At 38.5% G+C, this 18,941-nt stretch overlaps 1 protein-coding gene across 1 annotated transcript in view; it reads left to right on the forward strand.

Annotated features, from left to right (window-relative positions):
- LOC124555334 overlaps positions 1–18,941 on the forward strand; it is a 212,215-nt gene that overhangs the window by 127,531 nt on the left and 65,743 nt on the right. Inside the window, exon 6 of the mRNA XM_047129212.1 lies at positions 18,412–18,562. Within this exon, the coding sequence (XP_046985168.1) occupies positions 18,412–18,562 (151 nt within the window). The remainder of the gene's footprint in view (positions 1–18,411; positions 18,563–18,941) is intronic.

The raw sequence follows: 18,941 nt of genomic DNA on the forward strand, positions 1-18,941 counted from the left end.
CTCGTGTTGATAACATACTAGACCTTCTGGTGACTAAAAGACCAGAACAATTTGAAACAGTTAAGGCAGAACAGGGAATCGGCGATCATAAAGCAGTTACTGCATCGATTATTTCAGCTGTAAATAGAAATATTAAAAAAGGTAGGAGGATTTTTCTGTTTAGCAAAAGTGACAAAGAGCAGATTTGAGAGTACTTGACAGCTCAACACAAAAGTTTTATCTCAAGTCCAGATAGTGTTGAGGATCAGTGGATAAAGTTCAAAACCATCGTGCAATATGTGTTAGATGAGTATGTGCCAAGCAAGATGGTAAAAGATGGAAAAAAGCCCCCTGGTAGAACAACCGAGTTAGAAAACTGCTGCGGAAGCAACGGGAACTTCACAGCAGACATAAACGTAGCCAAAGCCTTGCGGACAAACAAAAATTACATGAAGCGAAATGTAGTGTGAGGAGGGCTATGCGAGAGGCGTTCAATGAATTCGAAAGTAAAGTTCTATGTACTGACTTGGCAGAAAATCCTAAGAAATTTTGGTCATACGTCAAAGCGGTAGGTGGTTCAGAACAAAATGTCCAGACACTCTGTGACCAATATGGTACTGAAACAGAGCATGACAGAATAAAGGCCGAAATATTAAATATCTTTTTCCAAAGCTGTTTCACAGAGGAAGACTGCACTGTAGTTCCTTCTCTAGATCCTCGCACAGATGACAGATATCGAAATAGATGACAAGAGGGATAGAAAAACAATTAAAATCGCTCAAAAGAGGAAAGGCCGCTGGACCTGATGGGATACCAGTTCGATTTTACACAGAGTACGCGAAGGAACTTGCCCCACTTCTTGCAGCGGTGTACTGTAGGTCTCTAGAAGACTGTAGCGTTCCAAAGCATTGGAAAAGGGCACAGGTCATCCCCGTTTTTAAGAAGGGACATCGAACAGAACTATAGACCTATATCTCTAACGTCTATCAGTTGTAGAGTTTGGAACACGTATTATGTTAGGGTATAATGACTTTTCTGGAGACTAGAAATCTACTTTGTAGGAATCAGCATGGGTTTCGAAAAAGTCCATTGTGTGAAACCCAGCTCGCGCTATTAGTCAACAAGACTCAGAGGGCCATAGACATGGGTTCCCAGGTAGATCCCGTGTTTCTTGACTTCCGCAAGGCGTTTGATACAGTTCCCCACAGTCGTTTAATGAACAAAGTAAGAGCATATGGACTATCAGACCAATTGTGTGATTGGATTGAAGAGTTCCTAGATAACAGAACGCAGCATGTCATTCTGAATGGAGAGAAGTCTTCCGAAGTAAGAGTAATTTCAGGTGTGCCGCAGGGGAGTGTTGTAGGACCATTGCTATTCACAATATTCATAAATGACATTGTGGATAACATCGGAAGTTCACTGAGGCTTTTTGCGGATGATGCTGTGGTATATCGAGAGGTTGTAGCAATGGAAAATTGTTCTGAAATGCAGGATGATCTGCAACGAATTCACGCATGGTGCAGGGAATGGCAGTTGAATCTCAATGTAGACAAGTGTAATGTGCTGCAAATACATAGAAAGAAAGATCCCTTATCATTTAGCTACAATATAGGAGGTCAGCAACTGGAAGTAGTTAATTCCATAAATTATCTGGGAGTAGGCATTAGGAGTGATTTAAAATGGAACGATTATATAAAGTTGATCGTCAGTAAAGCAGATGCCAGACTGAGATTCATTGGAAGAATTCTAAGGAAATGCAATCCGAAAACAAAGGAAGTAGGTTACAGTACACTTGTTTGCCCACTGCTTGAATACTGCTCACCAGTGTGGGATCTGTACCAGATAGGGTTGATAGAAGAGAGAGAGAAGATCCAATGAAGAGCAGCGCGCTTCGTTACAGGATCATTTAGTAATCGCGAATGCGTTATGGAGATGATAGATAAACTCCAGCGAAGACTCTGCAGGAGAGACTCTCAGTAGCTCGGTACGGGCTTTTGTTAAAGTTTCGAGAACATACCTTCTCCTAGGAGTCAAGCAGTATATTGCTCCCTCATACGTATATCTCGCAAAGAGACCATGAAGATGAAATCAGAAAGATCAGAGCCCACACAGAGGCATACCGACAATCCTCCTTTCCACGAACAATGAGAGACTGGAATAGAAGGGAGAACCGATAGAGGTACTCAAGGTACCCTCCGCCACACTCTCTCGGGTGGCTTGTGGAGTATGGATGTTGATGTAGATGTAAGGGCATGTGTTTAGGAATCACTAGTAGCCACCTCTTTCCAAACGGATCAGAGTTTCTCTTGAGTAGTAATCCATTAACTAGCTTAAATTGTCCTTTGACATCCTCTGACCGATTTAATGCAGGTATAATTTGAGATATCTTGGCGTCCTCCTCCTGCTCAGCAGAGAGATCCTGTAATGCAGCGAGACAGTCACTATCTTCATCAAAGTCTCGATGGTCTTGCACAGGGTTTCTTGAGGAACAGTCAGCATATTGGTGTTTTCTTCAACTTTTGTACACTATGGTAATGTCATATGTTGAAGACGTAGTGCCCACCTGGCGAGTCTTCGTGTTGGATCCTTAAAACCTGTCAACCAACAAGGTTGAATGGCCTTCCATAGAGATACTGTCAAAATTTGCACATGGCCCAGATCACAGCAAGACATTCTCTTTCTGTAGTTGAGTAGTTTCTCTCGGCTTTTGTAAGTGTCCTAGAAGCATAGGCCATAACCTTCTTTTTCCATCTGAAATTTGCACCAGAACAGCACCGATCCCATACCCACTGGCATCTGTGTGTAGCTCTGTAGGTGCTCTCTCATCATACAGACAAAGTACAGGGTCAGTCGTCAGAGCTTTTCACAGCACGTTGAAAGAATCTTGTTGAGCACCACCCCAGATAAATTTAGCATCGGCTTTTAGCAACTCTTGGAGTGGCCCGGCTTTGATACAAAAGTCTTTGATAAAATGATGGTAATAAGAACACAATCCGAGGATGCTTCTCACATCTCTAATACTTTTAGGAATAGGAAATTCCGTTATAGATCTCACCTTTTCTGGGTCTATCCGCACACCTTTGTTTGACACAAGGTGTCCAAGTATTTTGATTTCTTTTGCTCCAAAGAGACACTTTCTTGGATTAAGTTTCAGTCTGCTTTGTTGGAGACACTTAAGAACGGCCCTCAGTCTTTTTATATGTTCATCAAATGTCTCTGAGAACACTATAATGTCATCTAAATAACAAAGACACATAGTCCACTTCAGGTGCCTTATAAGATTATCTATCATCTGTTCAAAAGTTGCTGGTGCATTACACAAACGGCATTACCTTAAACTCATACAGGCCCTCAGGAGTGATAAATGCAGTTTTCTCATGATCAGCCTCCTCTGCTTCGATTTGCCAGTATCCCAGTACATGTCCATGGTTGAGAAAAAATTAGCCCCCTTCAGACAATCTAGTGTATCGTCAATTAGTGGAAGAGGGTAAACGTCTGTTTAGTTATCTTATTAATCATCTTGTAATCAACACAAAAGCGCCAACTGCCATCCTTCTTCCTGTCGAGAACCACTGGTGACGACCATGGGATCTGCAAAGGCTGAATGATGTCATTCTTCATCATTTTCTCTACCTCATCGCGAATTATTCGACATTCCGTTGCTGACACACGGTATGCTCTCTGGCTTATTGGTTGGTGGTCTCCAGTGCTAATCTGGTGCTTCACCATCAGTTTGTCTAATTTGCTCTTCACCTGTGGATTGAAGCATTCAGAGAACTCTTGAAGAATGGCAAGTAGCTTCTGTAGTTCCTTAGTGAGATCTGGTGATAGTTAAGCTAGAAGATGTTGTCTCGTAGTGGTAGCTCTAATTTCACCCACAGACTCGGCATGGTAAGTTTCTACGATGCTCAGCTGTTGAATTAATGGCTCAGCGTTTGCTATGTACATGCATCTTGGAAGGATCTGCAGTTCTCAGCGACAGTTAATGGATCCACAATCCACCGAATCTGTTCTTAAACGAGACGACAGAGGCTGGGATGACCAAGTTATTCTTCAGCGGTATGCTTCTTTTACATTTCACTACAAGATCCACGGGTTGATGCATGGCATGATACGTGACGGTTATCTTTCTAGCGCTGACTGCAGGAATGATCACTTCATCCATCACACGTAGTCTCCACACACTCAGATGCGCATCCTCCTGTCCACAGTATCTCATCTTGTCTAGCATAATCTTCGAGCGACCACAATCTATAATTTCCTGAGAAGCTTTCAAGAAGTCCCATCTGAGAATGACATCATGACTGCACTCTTGTAAGACGATGAATTCCAAGGGCTGTGTATGGCCACTTATACCCACACGAATGGTACATCTTCCTGTAGGTTTTACATATTTCCCATTAGCCACCTTCAGCAGAGATGTTTTGTTGTCTAAGAATACGGTTTTCTGCAACTGGTGACTGTAATTCTCTGAAATGACAGAATTTGATGCTCCAGAGTCCACAAGAGCTTGGGCTTTTCAACCATCCATGAGGATTTCGATGTAGTTTGCTATCATTTTTGTAGTGATCGACGGCAGAGGATTGTTCTCTTCAGCGGCCTCACCTCCAAGGTAGACGTTGACCTGCACCCACATCTTCTTGTTCATCTTCGTCGTCCCGGAGTTGGTGTCGGCTAAGATTGGTCTGCTGTCTTCTGGCGTGGGCCCCATCAAATATCCGCCGCCTTTCTTGACAGTAGCTCACCACATGTCCTGGTCGTCCGCAATGGAAACACCCTGGTTGGTTATCCTGGGTCCTCCAGACATCAGTTTTCCTTGGTGCCCTTACAGGTTCCTCATGCAGCATTGGAGGAATGTAACTTCACCTGGGTCTCAACTTTATCACCGTTTTAAAGGGAAATGAAGGATGCGAGATTGGGTTCAATGTCTGTTCCACTTCCTCCCTTGTGACCTCTTGAAGCGTCTCGGTTTTTTGCTCACCGTGCAATCCAAGTGCCTTCTGGACTTCCTCTCTCACTATCTGACGAAGAACACTTGTGAAATCAGTTGCTTCCTCCATCACAGACATCGATACAACGTTTGGAAGCTGTTCAAACTTCTTTCATGTAATTCTTTTTTGATGCACTGTCTCGATATTCTGGCACCATTTTATGAAGTAGTCTGCTGTAGAAACCACCTTGAGGAATAGGGCTTGATACATGTCCTCAGCAACACCCTTCGTGAGGTGTGCAACCTTGTCTTCCTCCTTCATTCTAGGATCCATTATTTTACATAGCTCCAAGACGTCTTGAATGTAGGATGCTGTAGTTTTTCTTGGACGCTGTGCCCTGCACTTAAATTTATCTTCAGCCTTGCACTTCTGTCGTGTGTCGCCGAAATACTTGCTCAGTTCGGCCTCTAATACTTCCCAGCTTGTAAATTACTTCTCGTTTTTCTCATACCATTGCTTGGCAGTGCCCTCCAAGTAGAAAAATGTGTTAGCCAAACACATGGTGTCATCCCATTTGTTAAATTTGGCTATACGCTCATATACCGTCAGCCACTTGTTTGGATCTTGGCCATCATCACCAGAGAACCCAGAAGGATGTCTCAGAACCCAGAAGGATGTCTCATGTGATGGCACACAGTTGCTGTCATCGTAACGTCCTCTTCTTCTTCTCTCTCCAATAGATTGTGATCTGTTGAATATGCCTTGAACTCGGGTTTCTCGCCATGTAAATGGCAGCTCTGTCATGGCCTGAAGGGAGCCACTGTGTCGTCGATAATGTGCGCTATCACAAGTTCCAATACCTGGCATCTCCATCAGAATAATTTCATGTATTAGAAGATGTAAGTAGAAGAATGACGAATGGTTACTTCACATAACGAAAGTTTATTCAGCACTTGCACATACAAGAGCGCGGAGCGAACTGCCTCCGGCCAGAACAGATACAGTATTTATACAGCTACAGAACATCCCAGTACAATGATTCTTCACATTTGTGGATACTTCTAGATTGTACTCGAACCGAGTATAGAAATGAAAATCGTACTGTCCAGGTGAGTTTTGAACTCACGACCCTCCATACAACAGTTTAGTATCATAACATCTACACCATGGTGCTACTCAGCTTCTTCTGCGAATATATATAAAAATAAAAGTAATGTTGCATCATGAGCTCAGTAGCGTATTGTAGTGGCAGATTTTCAGTTACCTTAGTAAAGTAACACTGCCCGTCTGAAAGGCAGCTTCCAGTGTTTAATTTAATGGTCACCAGTGAATGAGAGTTAAAATTTTGCTTCCCGATCTGCAAAGCAGCGTGTTGCAGGATTAAACTGTTCTGACAAAAACATGTGCTTTGATGGGAAAAAAAATAGTTGTAAGTGTATGTAAAAGAATTAGTAAAGACTTATCAGGCAGTATTCAGATGACGATTGATTTGATGGCTAAGTGGTTGCATCCTGCAATACAGTCCAGAGGATCTTACATTTGCTATTATGTCAGTTGTCAGATTTCTGCCCCTTTCTGTGTGCAATGTCTTTTGTTCTGGCAGTGCTTGAGTGCTTGTGTGTAAAGTGCAGAGTTGTTTAAGATTCAGATAAAAACTAAATCACATGGCTATTATTATAGCTGCAGCAATGTAGATGTCAGTCCATTGTATTAGGAGCATGAAACGGATGACAATGTATTTGTTAGAAGAGTCTATGAAGTAGTTCCAGTACCCACAGAAAATAGAGCTGAGTCACATTGCAATGAAGTTGGCATTTATGAATGATGTATTTAGATAAAACATTAAAAAAATTTACAGTATCAACTTGAAAACCTGACTTCTTTGTTTCTCTGTTAGGTACATTCTTCCCCCCCCCCCCCCCCCCTCTCTCTCTCTCTCTCTCTCTCTCTCTCTCTCTCTCTCTCTCTCTATATATATATATATATATATATATATATATATATATATATATATATATATATAATTCTTATTCTATGTTCCATATTTTTATTTTACATTTCCTCTCAAGGCACTCTGTTTTGTAAATGTGGTATTTCACATTCTGACCCTGTGGGTTCTGTAACAGAATCCTGGCTTGTGTGTTGTACGTCTCTCTGTAATAAGACGTTATTTTTTGGTTCAGAATATGCACTCTATGTCTGTCACAGTTAATTTACAGTATCATTCTTACCAGCTCAATATAAACATTTTTTATGCTCAAGTTTCATTGCCATCAATGAGGACAACATTATTTTCATTTGAAGTTCAGTTGTCTCCTCATTTACTAATGTTGTGAATGAGCTGCAATCATCAGTGTTCACTTTAATTTTTATCAGAATAAGAATTGAAAAAGAACATTATGTATAATATTATAAACTATATAAACAACCCAGAGAGACTGTAAACCTCAAAATCGGAAAGGGTGCGGCGAACACAGATATAAACAATTACCTGACAAGAATAAAACTGTTTAAAACCTCAGAGGTTCACAAAAAAGAAGACAAAAATCATAGTCAAACAATTTTCAACAGCTCGAAAGAAAAATGATCAAAACAGCACAAACACTAATTACTCTGCGGGAAATGTAAAGGCACCTTCGGTGGAATGAGGTATGTGAGTATGCAGTTCAGTCTCACCAGGATGCATAGAACAATGGGAACAGCAGTAAGACAACTGCAGAACATTCTCGACAGTGAGAAAAGACAGCCAAATTAACCAGAAAGGCCAAAAAGAAATACGAAAAGGATCAATTAGTTGAAATTGAGAAAGACTTAGAAAGAAACAAGACATGAAATTTTTATGATAACTTCAGAAATAACTTCAATGAACTATGAAGTCTCTTCTTCAGGAAAGAAATAGGCACTTAGCTCTAAACAATTAGGAAAACAGTAAGAAACCTGCCAGATATTCCACAGAACCAACACAAAGGTTCCCACCACAAGAAACTGAGGGCCCTAATCCAAATTCATTACTGCTAGATGCAGTACTAGCTGCCAGACAGATCAAAGGATTCAAAAATAAGGCATTGGGGCAAGGTGGAATCATGAGATCCTCAAATCAGCAGACTGAAAGTCTATAAAAGGAAACACCAAAATCATACAAAACATGTGCCAAACAGAACAAATTCCAAGAAATTGGGAAAAATGTGTTAATTCACCAGTAATGGAGAGAAACAAAACAGGTGTAAAGAACTGCAGGATAATCTGATAAATATCAGTTGCGTGTGAAATTCTATCCCAGTGTCTTATTGATGGAGCACAGAAACAACTTGAACAAACATCAGGCAGGATTTAGAGCAGGCCATTCATGTACAGAGCAAATCTTGAACCTAAAGCTAATACTAAGACAGAATTTGTAGTAGAAATTTGGTCTACACTATTTGCACCCTTGCAAAAAAAGCGACAAGCTAAAAAATGGCTATTTTTAGTTTATCCTATGCAAAAATACTTGTAAAGTACACCAATGTATATGAAAAATGTCGCATCTCTACCTCGCAATTTGTCCCCTTCATGGCTGTTGCCAGTTTTGTTGTTGGGTATTTCATGATTCACCACGGCAAGAATACTCTCGCTTCAGAGTTGTTACTAGCGAGTGTGTGTGGGTCATTCAAAAAAAGTGGCACATTCTGAGTTGACACCTGTCGTGTATAATTTAAGTCGAATGTAATTTTTAATACGACTGAATATTAAAATGTCTGTTCAAACAATGTCTTTGGCTTGTATTACAATGGTCTGCAGCCATGCATGTGTCTCTGTTTGTTCACATTGTTTTGACCATTACAGTTGTTGCAAATAGTACAAAATTTTATTTGTTGCAGCGTACAAGGAAAAGTGTCAATTTCTGCTATAAAGCAAGTTCACATACAATCCCTTTTCATGGCAAAAAGTATTCCTACATTATATAAGCCCATTTATCATCCCCTGTTTCTGTAAATTGTGTTCCGTAAATTGTACTTAATTGATGTTTCTTTTTGAATTGTTTTGTATTTTTGCAGATAAAACTTCTTTCCCTTTTTTTATTCTAATGTAAGTATTTATTTTGCCTGATGGTGATTTGACTATTGTAGTATGTTATATATACAGGATGAGTCACTAACTATTGCCACCTAGGATAACTCCAAAAGTATGATAGTAGCTGAAAAGTTTGTGGGACAAATGTTGCATGGGACAACGGGGGCCATAATATGACGATGGTTTTTTGTTGCTATGTGGGGTCGCATCGTAGATATGAAGGTCACCTTTTTTAAAAAATGGGATTCTATAGTTTGGTACATTTTCAGATAGCGGCTATCGAGATGAATCCAATGATGCGTAACAGTAAGGTCAATGAAGGTAAAAAAGGTGGCATGAATGTCCATTTACAGAAGGTGTTCGAAGTGAAGACCATTGGTATCAGTGCACTGCTGCAATCTTCTTATCACTGATTTAGTGGTATTCCTTATCACTTTGGCACTTATCGAAGCATGCTCTGACAATTCTCTCTCGTATATCATTCAAATAGTAAATATTTGCCGAATATGGCGTATCCATCTAACGTGCCGTTGACATATAAACACCATTCGACGGTTTTGCAATACAACACTAATAGGAACGGTAAGACTAGTATCGTCGAATCAAGCAAATAGGAATGATGTATCCTTCAAGAACAAGTCGCTATGCTTCTCTTTTATGGAGAATGCCAACGAAATTCAATGAGAGCTAGAGACTTATACACTAAAAGATACCCTCAGCATACTCACCCTACATGTCGTACATTTAAATATGTGTGTGATAAATTGAGAACAACTGGATCCTTAATGCATCGGAAACATATCCGGCAAAGGAAAATTACTAACGAGGAAACGGAAATTGGTACTCTTGCCACTGTGGTTAGAGATCCTTGTGTTACTTCGCATCAGATCGCAAGGGAATCTGGCATGAGCCAGTTTAGAGTTGTTAGTGTTCAGTATCACCATAAAAATAATCCTTGCCATATCAGTTTCCACCAAGAATTAACTGGTACAGATTGTATGCGTCACATTGAATTCTGCTGATGGTCTCAACTCCAGATTCAGAGGGATGGCACATTTGTTAATTTGATTTTATTTACTGGCAAGGGTACATTCATAAACCGTGGAAACGATCATTTGCAAAAACTGCATTATTGGGCAACTGAAAATCCATGTTGGCTATGGCAAGTGGCACACCAAAGACCGTGGTCGGTGAATGTATGGTGTGGGATTCTGGAGGACAGAATTATAGGCCCCTATTTCATCGAAGGAAATCTTAATGGTTGGAAGTACACCACATTCTTGCAAGAAGCATTAGGTCTGTTATTGGAAGAAATACCTTTATGAACAGAGAACAGGATGTGGTATCAACTTGATGTGTGTCGGGCACATTTTTCGCTGATGGCTAGAAATAAGTTGCAGAGTCAATTACCAAATCTTTGGATTGGACGCAGAGGAGATGTCATGGCCAGCTTGTTTGCCAGACATGACACCTCTGAATTTTTTCTTGTGGGGATTTGTAAAAGACATTGTTTATAAAGACGTTCCAACAACACCTGAAGGTATGTGTGAGAGAATTGTCAGGGCACATGATTCGATAAGTGCCAAAGTGATGAGGAATACCACCCAGCTGATGATAAAAAGGTTGCAGCACTGCATTGATACCAATGGTCATCACTTCGAACACCTTCTGTAAATGGACGTTCATGTGACTTTCATTGACCTTCAAAGACCTTACTTTTAAATGTCATTGGATTTGTCTCGGTAGCCACTATCAGAAAATAAGTACCAAACTGTAGCATCCCATTTAAAGAAAAAAAGAGAAGAAATAAAAGAGAAATAAAATTTGCCCCTCCTAGCGACAAAAAACCAACGTTATATTATGGCCCCCGTTGTCCCATCCAACTTTGTTCCCACAAACTTTTCAGCTCTTATCATACTTTCAGAGTTATTCATGGTGACAACAGTTAGTGACCCACCTTGTATAATTTGGGGTGGCAAAGGTATTACATGAGGAGTCATAACAAAAACAAAGGAGGTTTATTATAGCAAAGTAAGTGGCACAACTCAAAGAACTAATTAATAATTACCCGATAACACCTCACATTCGATGAAAACGGAACTACATGTCCATATTTACTGTCGTGTAGGAAATAATAGAATTTACTGCCAAAAATACTCGCTTGAAATTTAAAGGAAGCTTATAGTATTTCAGTGTGAGTTTTATATAATTTTTAGATCAATTTTTCCCAGGTATTGCATTTTTGAGATGTCACTGTTCTTGACAGTGTGCAATTTGTTTTTAAATAAAAGCTTATGACTCAGTTGACCATGAATCACTCCACCACATACTAAAAGAACAAGGTCTAGATCTGTAAGCACTTGCAGTCATAAAACAATCTAACAGATAGAAATTCCAAGATTGAAAATTATGTGGGAATTTTCAGATCTGTTCAAAATCAAAATGAGGGTAAGGCAAAGGGACAGGCTGTGTCCATTACTTTTCAACTGTGTCCTTGAGAAAATGATACAAAAATTGTGCAAACAGAAATAAAGTGATCAAAATTGATGAATCACTCATTTTAGGTAGAGGTAATTTATCGATATATCTAGCATTTGCAAATAGTTCAGCAATATTAACTTGCAACATATCAGCAGCCCAGCCCCAACTTGAACTCTTGAAAGACACAGCAGAAAAATTTGCTCTTCAGATATCTTTTGAAAAGAGCAATGACCTGCAATAAGCAAGTACCAAAATTCATAGAGATGAAATATGGCAAAATTAAACACATTCCCCAATTTAAATATCTTGACGAAGGCATACAGGAAAATGAAATTTAAACAAAAGCAGACAAAATTAGATGCCAAAAGGTGGAAACTACATACTGACGTATGCAAAATATATTCCACAAGAAATTTATGTCCAAGCACACAATACAGTAATTAAACCAGAGTGCCTTTATGGCTCAGAAGCACTAATTTTGTACATGAAAACTGACATTGAAGATATTTAGAAAAAGGAACCCAAAATAATAAGAAAAATTCCAGCCCAAAACTTGTAGATGAACAACATCCACTAAGAAGCAGTCAGGAAATCAAACAATACAAAAGCATAAACCATGAGATTAGAAAATGCAGGTTAAGATTCCATGGACACATTAAAGGAATGAATCGAGACAGACTAAAAATACAAATAGACTTCCTCCTTCCCCCCCCCCCCCCCCCCCCTCCTCCTCCATTAGGAGCAAAGCCAAAACAGACGCAATGAAATGGGTTGATGAGATAAAAACTGATCTGACATTGGCAGGAATTAATACAGATGATGTGCAAAACTGCAAGATCTTCAGGTCCAACATTCACATATAAGTAAAAGAGGAAAAACTGAAGAAGGCGACTGAGACAACGTGGTCTGAAGAGAGAAGGAAGCCCATAGGAGGAGAATGAAAGAATTATGGCCACAAAGGAAGGCAAACTCTCAACTCTAAGTACTTTGCATAGTCCTAATGGGCTTATTTGCTGCTGCTGCTGCTGATGATGATATTATTGGCAAATGTCCCATTGGAGAACAATAAGCAGGCAATTTTCAGTTGTTCTTAGGGTTTTTGTTGTTTTCCAAATATTTCTTCGTTTTCTCCTTGAAGGCCTCCTTTCTTTCTCCAGTCTACTTTGGTTGGTATGGTTTCGGTTCAGTCTCCGGAGTAAACTTCCACTTGTTAAATTTGCTTCTGAATCAATCCCTTTCTGATGTGTTCGTTACATCAATGTTTGCTTTCAGGTATTCATGCTTTAATAGATGTCACATAGTACAATAGACATTTAATTAGTCTGTATCCAGGTAATCTGTGTAGCTGTCCATAGAACTTCATTTGTCTCTTCATGATGTCCATTTCGGTGTTTGATACTCTTTCTGTTGTCTCGACTGTTTGCAGTTCGTATCCATCTCGTGTGTATCATGGACCCAGAAATTTTCTAATCATCTTCCTCTCTACTTTCTTAATCTCTTGTAAATCTAGTTTTCGATTCAATGAGTGTGTTTCACTTGTATATGTGAGTGTTGGTTTGATTACTGTGTTGTAATTTCTGATTTTAATGTCTTTTGCCAGGCATTTTTTGTTACACAAATTTTGAATAAATCTAGACACTAACTTGATTTTCTGCAACCTGCTTTTTGTGCTATTTTTTCAAGTCCTGTTTGTTCAATAATTTCACTGAGATACTTAGTGTTTGACTCTGTTGATTTCACCATAATTTGTTTAAGTTTCAGAATATCTAACTTGGAATAGGTGAATTCAGTTTTCACAAAGGAGATTTGCAGGCCAACCTTCTCTGCACTTCTTTGAGAGTCTCAATTTGTTTAGTGCAGTTTCTTCACTGTTGGTTAGAATCGCTAAGTTATCTACAAATGCTAAATATGGAAAGTTCAATTTTCCTTGGCCAATTCCTTATTCAATGGGCTTTCAGAAGTTCTGTTTTCTTGTATCTATTTTGCATTCTTCCATTACTGTGTCCAAAACTGTTGAATAATAGTGGCAGGATCCCATGTGCTTATATTTTGTTTCAACTAAGAATGGTTCCAAAATTTCATGTATGAATTTAATTTTTGATTTGATAGAGATTGTCTGTCTATAGAATGGTATGTTTTGTGCAGACTGTTGGTTTCAACCTGATTGCTTTAATTTTTAAAATAGTTTTAAGGTGAAAGATCTGTTCTGGGCATAATCTATTAGGTCGAAAGCCTGCTTGATAATCTGAAATTGTGTGTTCTAGTTGTTCTTGTGCAAATAAAATTTTGTAAGTGACCGGCAAATATGAAATGCCTCTGTAGTTGTTTACATCTCTCTCTCCCTTTTTGTGAATTGTATGAATTAGTGCACATTTGCAATTCTTTGGAATATTTTGTCTGCCAAATTTCTTGGATGATTTGAGTGATTTGTTTTAAGGAATTTGGACCAAGGTTCTTCAGTAGCTCAGCTACAACTTCATCTTATCCTGATGACTTAGTTTTGGGCTTTTTAACGTGACTATAAATTTTGTCTTGAGTTGGCGGTAGTGAAGTTTGATTCTTGTGTTCTTGTTGTAATCTGTGGAATCTCGTACTCGTTTGTGAGCAGTTTAAAAGTTGTGAGAAATATTTTGCTAATTCTTGACAATTTCTTTATTTGTTAGCATCAATTTTTCATTTTGTTACCCACAACAGAGATTTCATGGAGTGTATCTTTTGATTTGATTTACAAATGTTTTGTAAAAGTCGTTTGTTTTGTGGTTCCTAAAGTCTTGAGTTGTATTTGGCTGTTCATCGAGATATTTTCTTTTAGTTTGTCTAAGTATTTTACCTGTTTATTTTCTGACTTTAAAAAATTTCTCATGTGGTTTCTGATTTTTCAGAATTGTAGTTTAAGAAGGCTCGTTGTCTCTCTTCTACTGTGTTATCACAGTTGGAATTCCATCATGGGTGTTTGGATTTTTTCTTTAATGGGATCAGTTCTCCTGCTTCCTCTATAATTTTCATTTTGAAATGTCTCCAATTGTTTGTAGGTTGCTTCTCCCATACTTTTTGATTTTTGTATTTTTTAAATAAAATTTGGGAATTAGTGGTGCTTTGTTTCAGGATTTCCTTTTTGGTGTGAATTTAATTTTGACTCGGGGAAGATAGTGGTTAGAACCTGTTTTTGCCCCTCTGTGGACTTGAACGTCATGTATTTCTTTTTGTAAACCATAGCACATCATCATCATCATCATCTATTTGAAATTCACCCAGCTGAAGGATGGGCGTTTCTTAGGAATCTTTCGAATTGATGTTGACATGATTCTTAGATTGTTTGGTTGGCACAACTGGATGAACCTGACGCCATTCTTGTTAGTGAATTTATGTGCAAGGTAATTGCCAACTACTTCTATTTTATTATTGTTATTATTAGTTTTATTCTTCTTCTTCTTCTTATTATTATTATTATTATTATTATTATTATTACTATTACTATTACTATTATTATCATTATCATTATTATAAAACTACATTTATGCAGCAAGTTTGTTCCAAAAAATTAATTGGATCATATTAAAATGTTCACAAACATCTCTTATAGCTTCTGAATGATCACCCACATCATCATAGTGTGGAAGTAAAAATAAATAGTAGCTTCAGGCTTGCAGTTAGCTTTTTCCCACATTCGACAGCAGTAGGCCTGACAACATTATTCTCCCAATTTAAAACTTTCATCAGTTTTGACATTTTTTTTAATCAGAGTTTACAAAGCACTTGTAATTACATAATGATGAAACGTAAGAATTTTTAATTGCGTATTAAAATTGTACATTGTCATGTGGGAATGCTTTCTGAGTCTGATACTATAACACATTTTCAAACTTTTCAAGTCAGGGTTTGACCCTTGAGTCTGTAAATTAGTCAACAGCAACTTCTTCTGACATCTTTTCTTTGTTGGCCGTGATAACTTTATCATATTTTTTCTTTCTGTTGTGCCTTTATGCTGACCCACTAAGACATCAAGCAAGTCTTTTTTAGGTGATGAGAAATCAGAACAACACATCTTTTTGTGCTCATTTGCTTTCATCTTTACAACAAGACACCTTCAAAAATAAATATTATGCATGTATGATCCATGATTAATAACTGTAGTCAGAAGCATGATAATTGTGTAGATAATAGATTTTAATGGTGTTGCCAAGCATATTTCATGCTAATGTAGGTCTATGCTGAACCTCCTTCAGTTCATTTATACAACATGATGAATTTATGAACATAGTTGATTTTGCAAACAAGTTCAAAACTTATATCCAGTCAAAGATGTTCATACAATTGGTACTTTCTCGTGTAGACAATTTCTGTTCTTCATGTTGCCAGCATTTTTTTTCATTCACTTTGTGTAACATTATATTTACTTATTTTATCTGTCCATTTCACACTTTCCATTTCTCTCAAACTGCACATCCCGGAAGCCTTTAAACATTTCTTTTCTCTCTCTGTTGTGTTATCTATGTTTTAGCAGCATTCTGTGCAAAACTCTTCACTCATTATTCCTTGGTTCTTTTCTGTAGAACATTAATTTTGCACAAGCTTTGTATTTCTTCATTACATGTCATGCCACTAGTTACGTTTAACAGTACATACCTGAAAGTATCAACTTATTGTACCACTCTAACAAAGCTTCACTTCTAATGTCCTTCATTGCTTTGTACCATCGACTTAATCTTCTGTCTTCATTTCATATTCCTTATATCTGGTATTTAGTTCTTTTAATGTATTGTTAACTGCCTTTCATTGTTGCTTAGGAATATGATGTCATCACAAATCTTACTTTGTCACACTAGTGTTTTGTTGGAAGGAGGTCTTACTGAATTGTCTTAATAACCACAAAATCACTTCATGCAAATGTTGGGATAGTTCCTTTGAAAGGGTATGGCCAATTTCCTTCCTCATCCTTCCCTAATCCAAGTGTGTGCTTCGCCTCTAATGACCTCATTGTCAGCGGGATGTTAAACGCTAATCTCCTCGTCCACAGGTACTAAACAGAGTAGGTGAAAGACAACAGTGTTGTCTTACATCTCTCCTTATTTTAATTCCTTCTGCCATCACATCTCTTATTCTTACTTTTACTGCTTGTCTCACATACAAGTTGGTTATTAGTGTCTTTTCTTTCCAGCTGACTCTCACCTCCTTCGGGACATCTAAAAGTTTAGTCTACTTCCCTATGAAAGCAGTTTTACAATTCAAGAAAAACGGCAATCGTAACAGTCCAGTTGTATCTTTTGTATCTTTCACTCATCTGAAATTAAGTGATGTTCATCCAATTCCGTCTCACTTGCAAAATCATCTCATCATTATTCTTTGTCAATTTATTGCCAAGAAAATATGAAACTTTGTCTTATATTTGGTGTTGGCACCATAAGTGTTTCTGGGAAATCATTTGGTCACTTACCTTTCTCATAGCTGTTATTGCACAAATGCAATATTTCAGCCTTTCCTTGGATTGAACATTTCAGTTAAATTGAAATCCAATCTTCATGTGTTGCTTCTACACCTTTCGTGTCCTTTTGTGCTATCTCAACATCTTCCATAATAATACCAAATCCTTCTGCTTCTTCGGGTAATTCATTTCATCCTCCATATCCAAAGCATCTAGATGACCCATTGCCTTATATATTTCTTCTCTCTACTTCTCCTCATTCGTTCTTTCTCTCTTCCTTGCTTTCGTGTAATTTCATTACTATTTTCAGCTGTTTTTTCCCTCTTCAGTTCGAAGACTAGATTGATGCCATTCTCCACGCTTGTCTATCTGCTTACTGCAGTCAAACATCAGTCCCTACTATTTTTATCCAACAAACCCTCCCACCAAACACTTCCTGCCATTACCAGATTGACGCTTTCTTGATGCCTCAGGATATGTCCTGTCAGTCAGCCCCTTCATTTACTCAACTCGTGCCATAAATTTCTTTCTTCCCTAGTTAAATTCGTTGGTTATTCAGCCTACCCATCTAATTTTAAACATCCTCCAGTGATACCACAGTTCAAAAGCTTCCATTCTCTTCTTGTCTGAACTGTTTGTCCATGATTCACATCTGTACAAGACTACAATCAAGACAGGTGCTTTCAGACTAGGCTTCTGATACAAATTTATGTTAGATGTTCACAAATTTCTCTCTTCCTGAAATAACAATTATGGAAGTTCCTGGATGGGTGATTACATAAAATAAGGGAAAGACAACCACTCACCTATAGCAGACTGGTGCATGGAGCACAGTAACACATAACTGAAAAGAGCATTCACACTAGCTTTCAAGCTCTAGCTTCTTTCTTTTCCAGCAATAGTAGACACATTCACACATAGAAACCACACACACCAAAAGGCGCACTCCAGTGGCCACAGGTGTGTGTGTGTGGGTGCACGCATGCGCTAGTTCCTGAAAGCTAGTGTGAAAGCAGTTTTTTTGTCTGAAGTGTGTTTCTTGCTATTGCCATACCCCATTTTGCATCATCTCATTTTGGCTATAAGTTATTTTGCTGCTCAAATAACTCATCTACTACTTTTAGTGTCTCATTTACTAACCTAATTCTCCCAGAATTGCCTGATGTAGTTTCACTACATTCTGTTACTGTTGTTCGCATTATATCCACTCTGTTTGCTTCTGGTTTCCTCCACCAAATTCTGTAATAAGGTCTTAAAATTCTGTGTTCTGATTCTTACTCTTGTGTTCTTCATTGTTACCATGTTATAAGTTTAGCTTCAGAGTTAACCAAATCACAGAACTTACCTATGTTCTTTTTGTACCCCAAATTGTAGTTATTGTTTACAAGTGCGTTAACATTTTGCGTTTTTACAAATTTTGTGCTTCAAATATAAACAAAGGCATTTAATTATTTTTAGTAGGTGAGGGGACAAGAAGTTTTTGTGGTGGCAATTTCGGTACTGTATTTTCTGCAGAAATAGTGCTTAAGAATTCCTGTGTTTCAGGGGCTGTTGTCTACATTTGGGTACAGGAGATTAAATGACTGCAAACTGTCAGCTCCTGATATTGCGTCAATGGTAACACTGCTAAGAAATAAAGCTGCTAAAGCGTTTGATGCTCATTCAGCTCAACATTCTATTGCTCCATACTCTCCAGGTTAGTTCAGTGAGTATTGCTATCTTTTTTTTTTTTTTTTTTTTTTTTTTTTTTCCAGTAATTTGGCTGAGTTGTAGAAAACCAGTGATATCAAAGGCTGTAGTTGATAAAAGGTAATGTCTGAGTTTATGGATAATAAGTGCACTTCATAATAAGAAGCACCAGATCAAAAATTTCTGTTGCTAATTGACACAGATCATATCTATGAGATAGTGGTGTGTGTGTGTGTGTGTGTGTGGGGGGGGGGGGGGGGGGGGGGGGGGGGGGGGGGGGGTGGGGGGGGGGGGGGGGGGGGGGGGGGGGGGGGGGGGTGGGGGGGGGGGGGGGGGGGGGAGGATTAAGATAATCCCACTCAAACCTGTACACTTTATTTGTCTTA

The sequence above is a fragment of the Schistocerca americana genome, chromosome X (assembly GCF_021461395.2).
Source record: "Schistocerca americana isolate TAMUIC-IGC-003095 chromosome X, iqSchAmer2.1, whole genome shotgun sequence".
Lineage (NCBI taxonomy): Eukaryota > Metazoa > Arthropoda > Insecta > Orthoptera > Acrididae > Schistocerca > Schistocerca americana.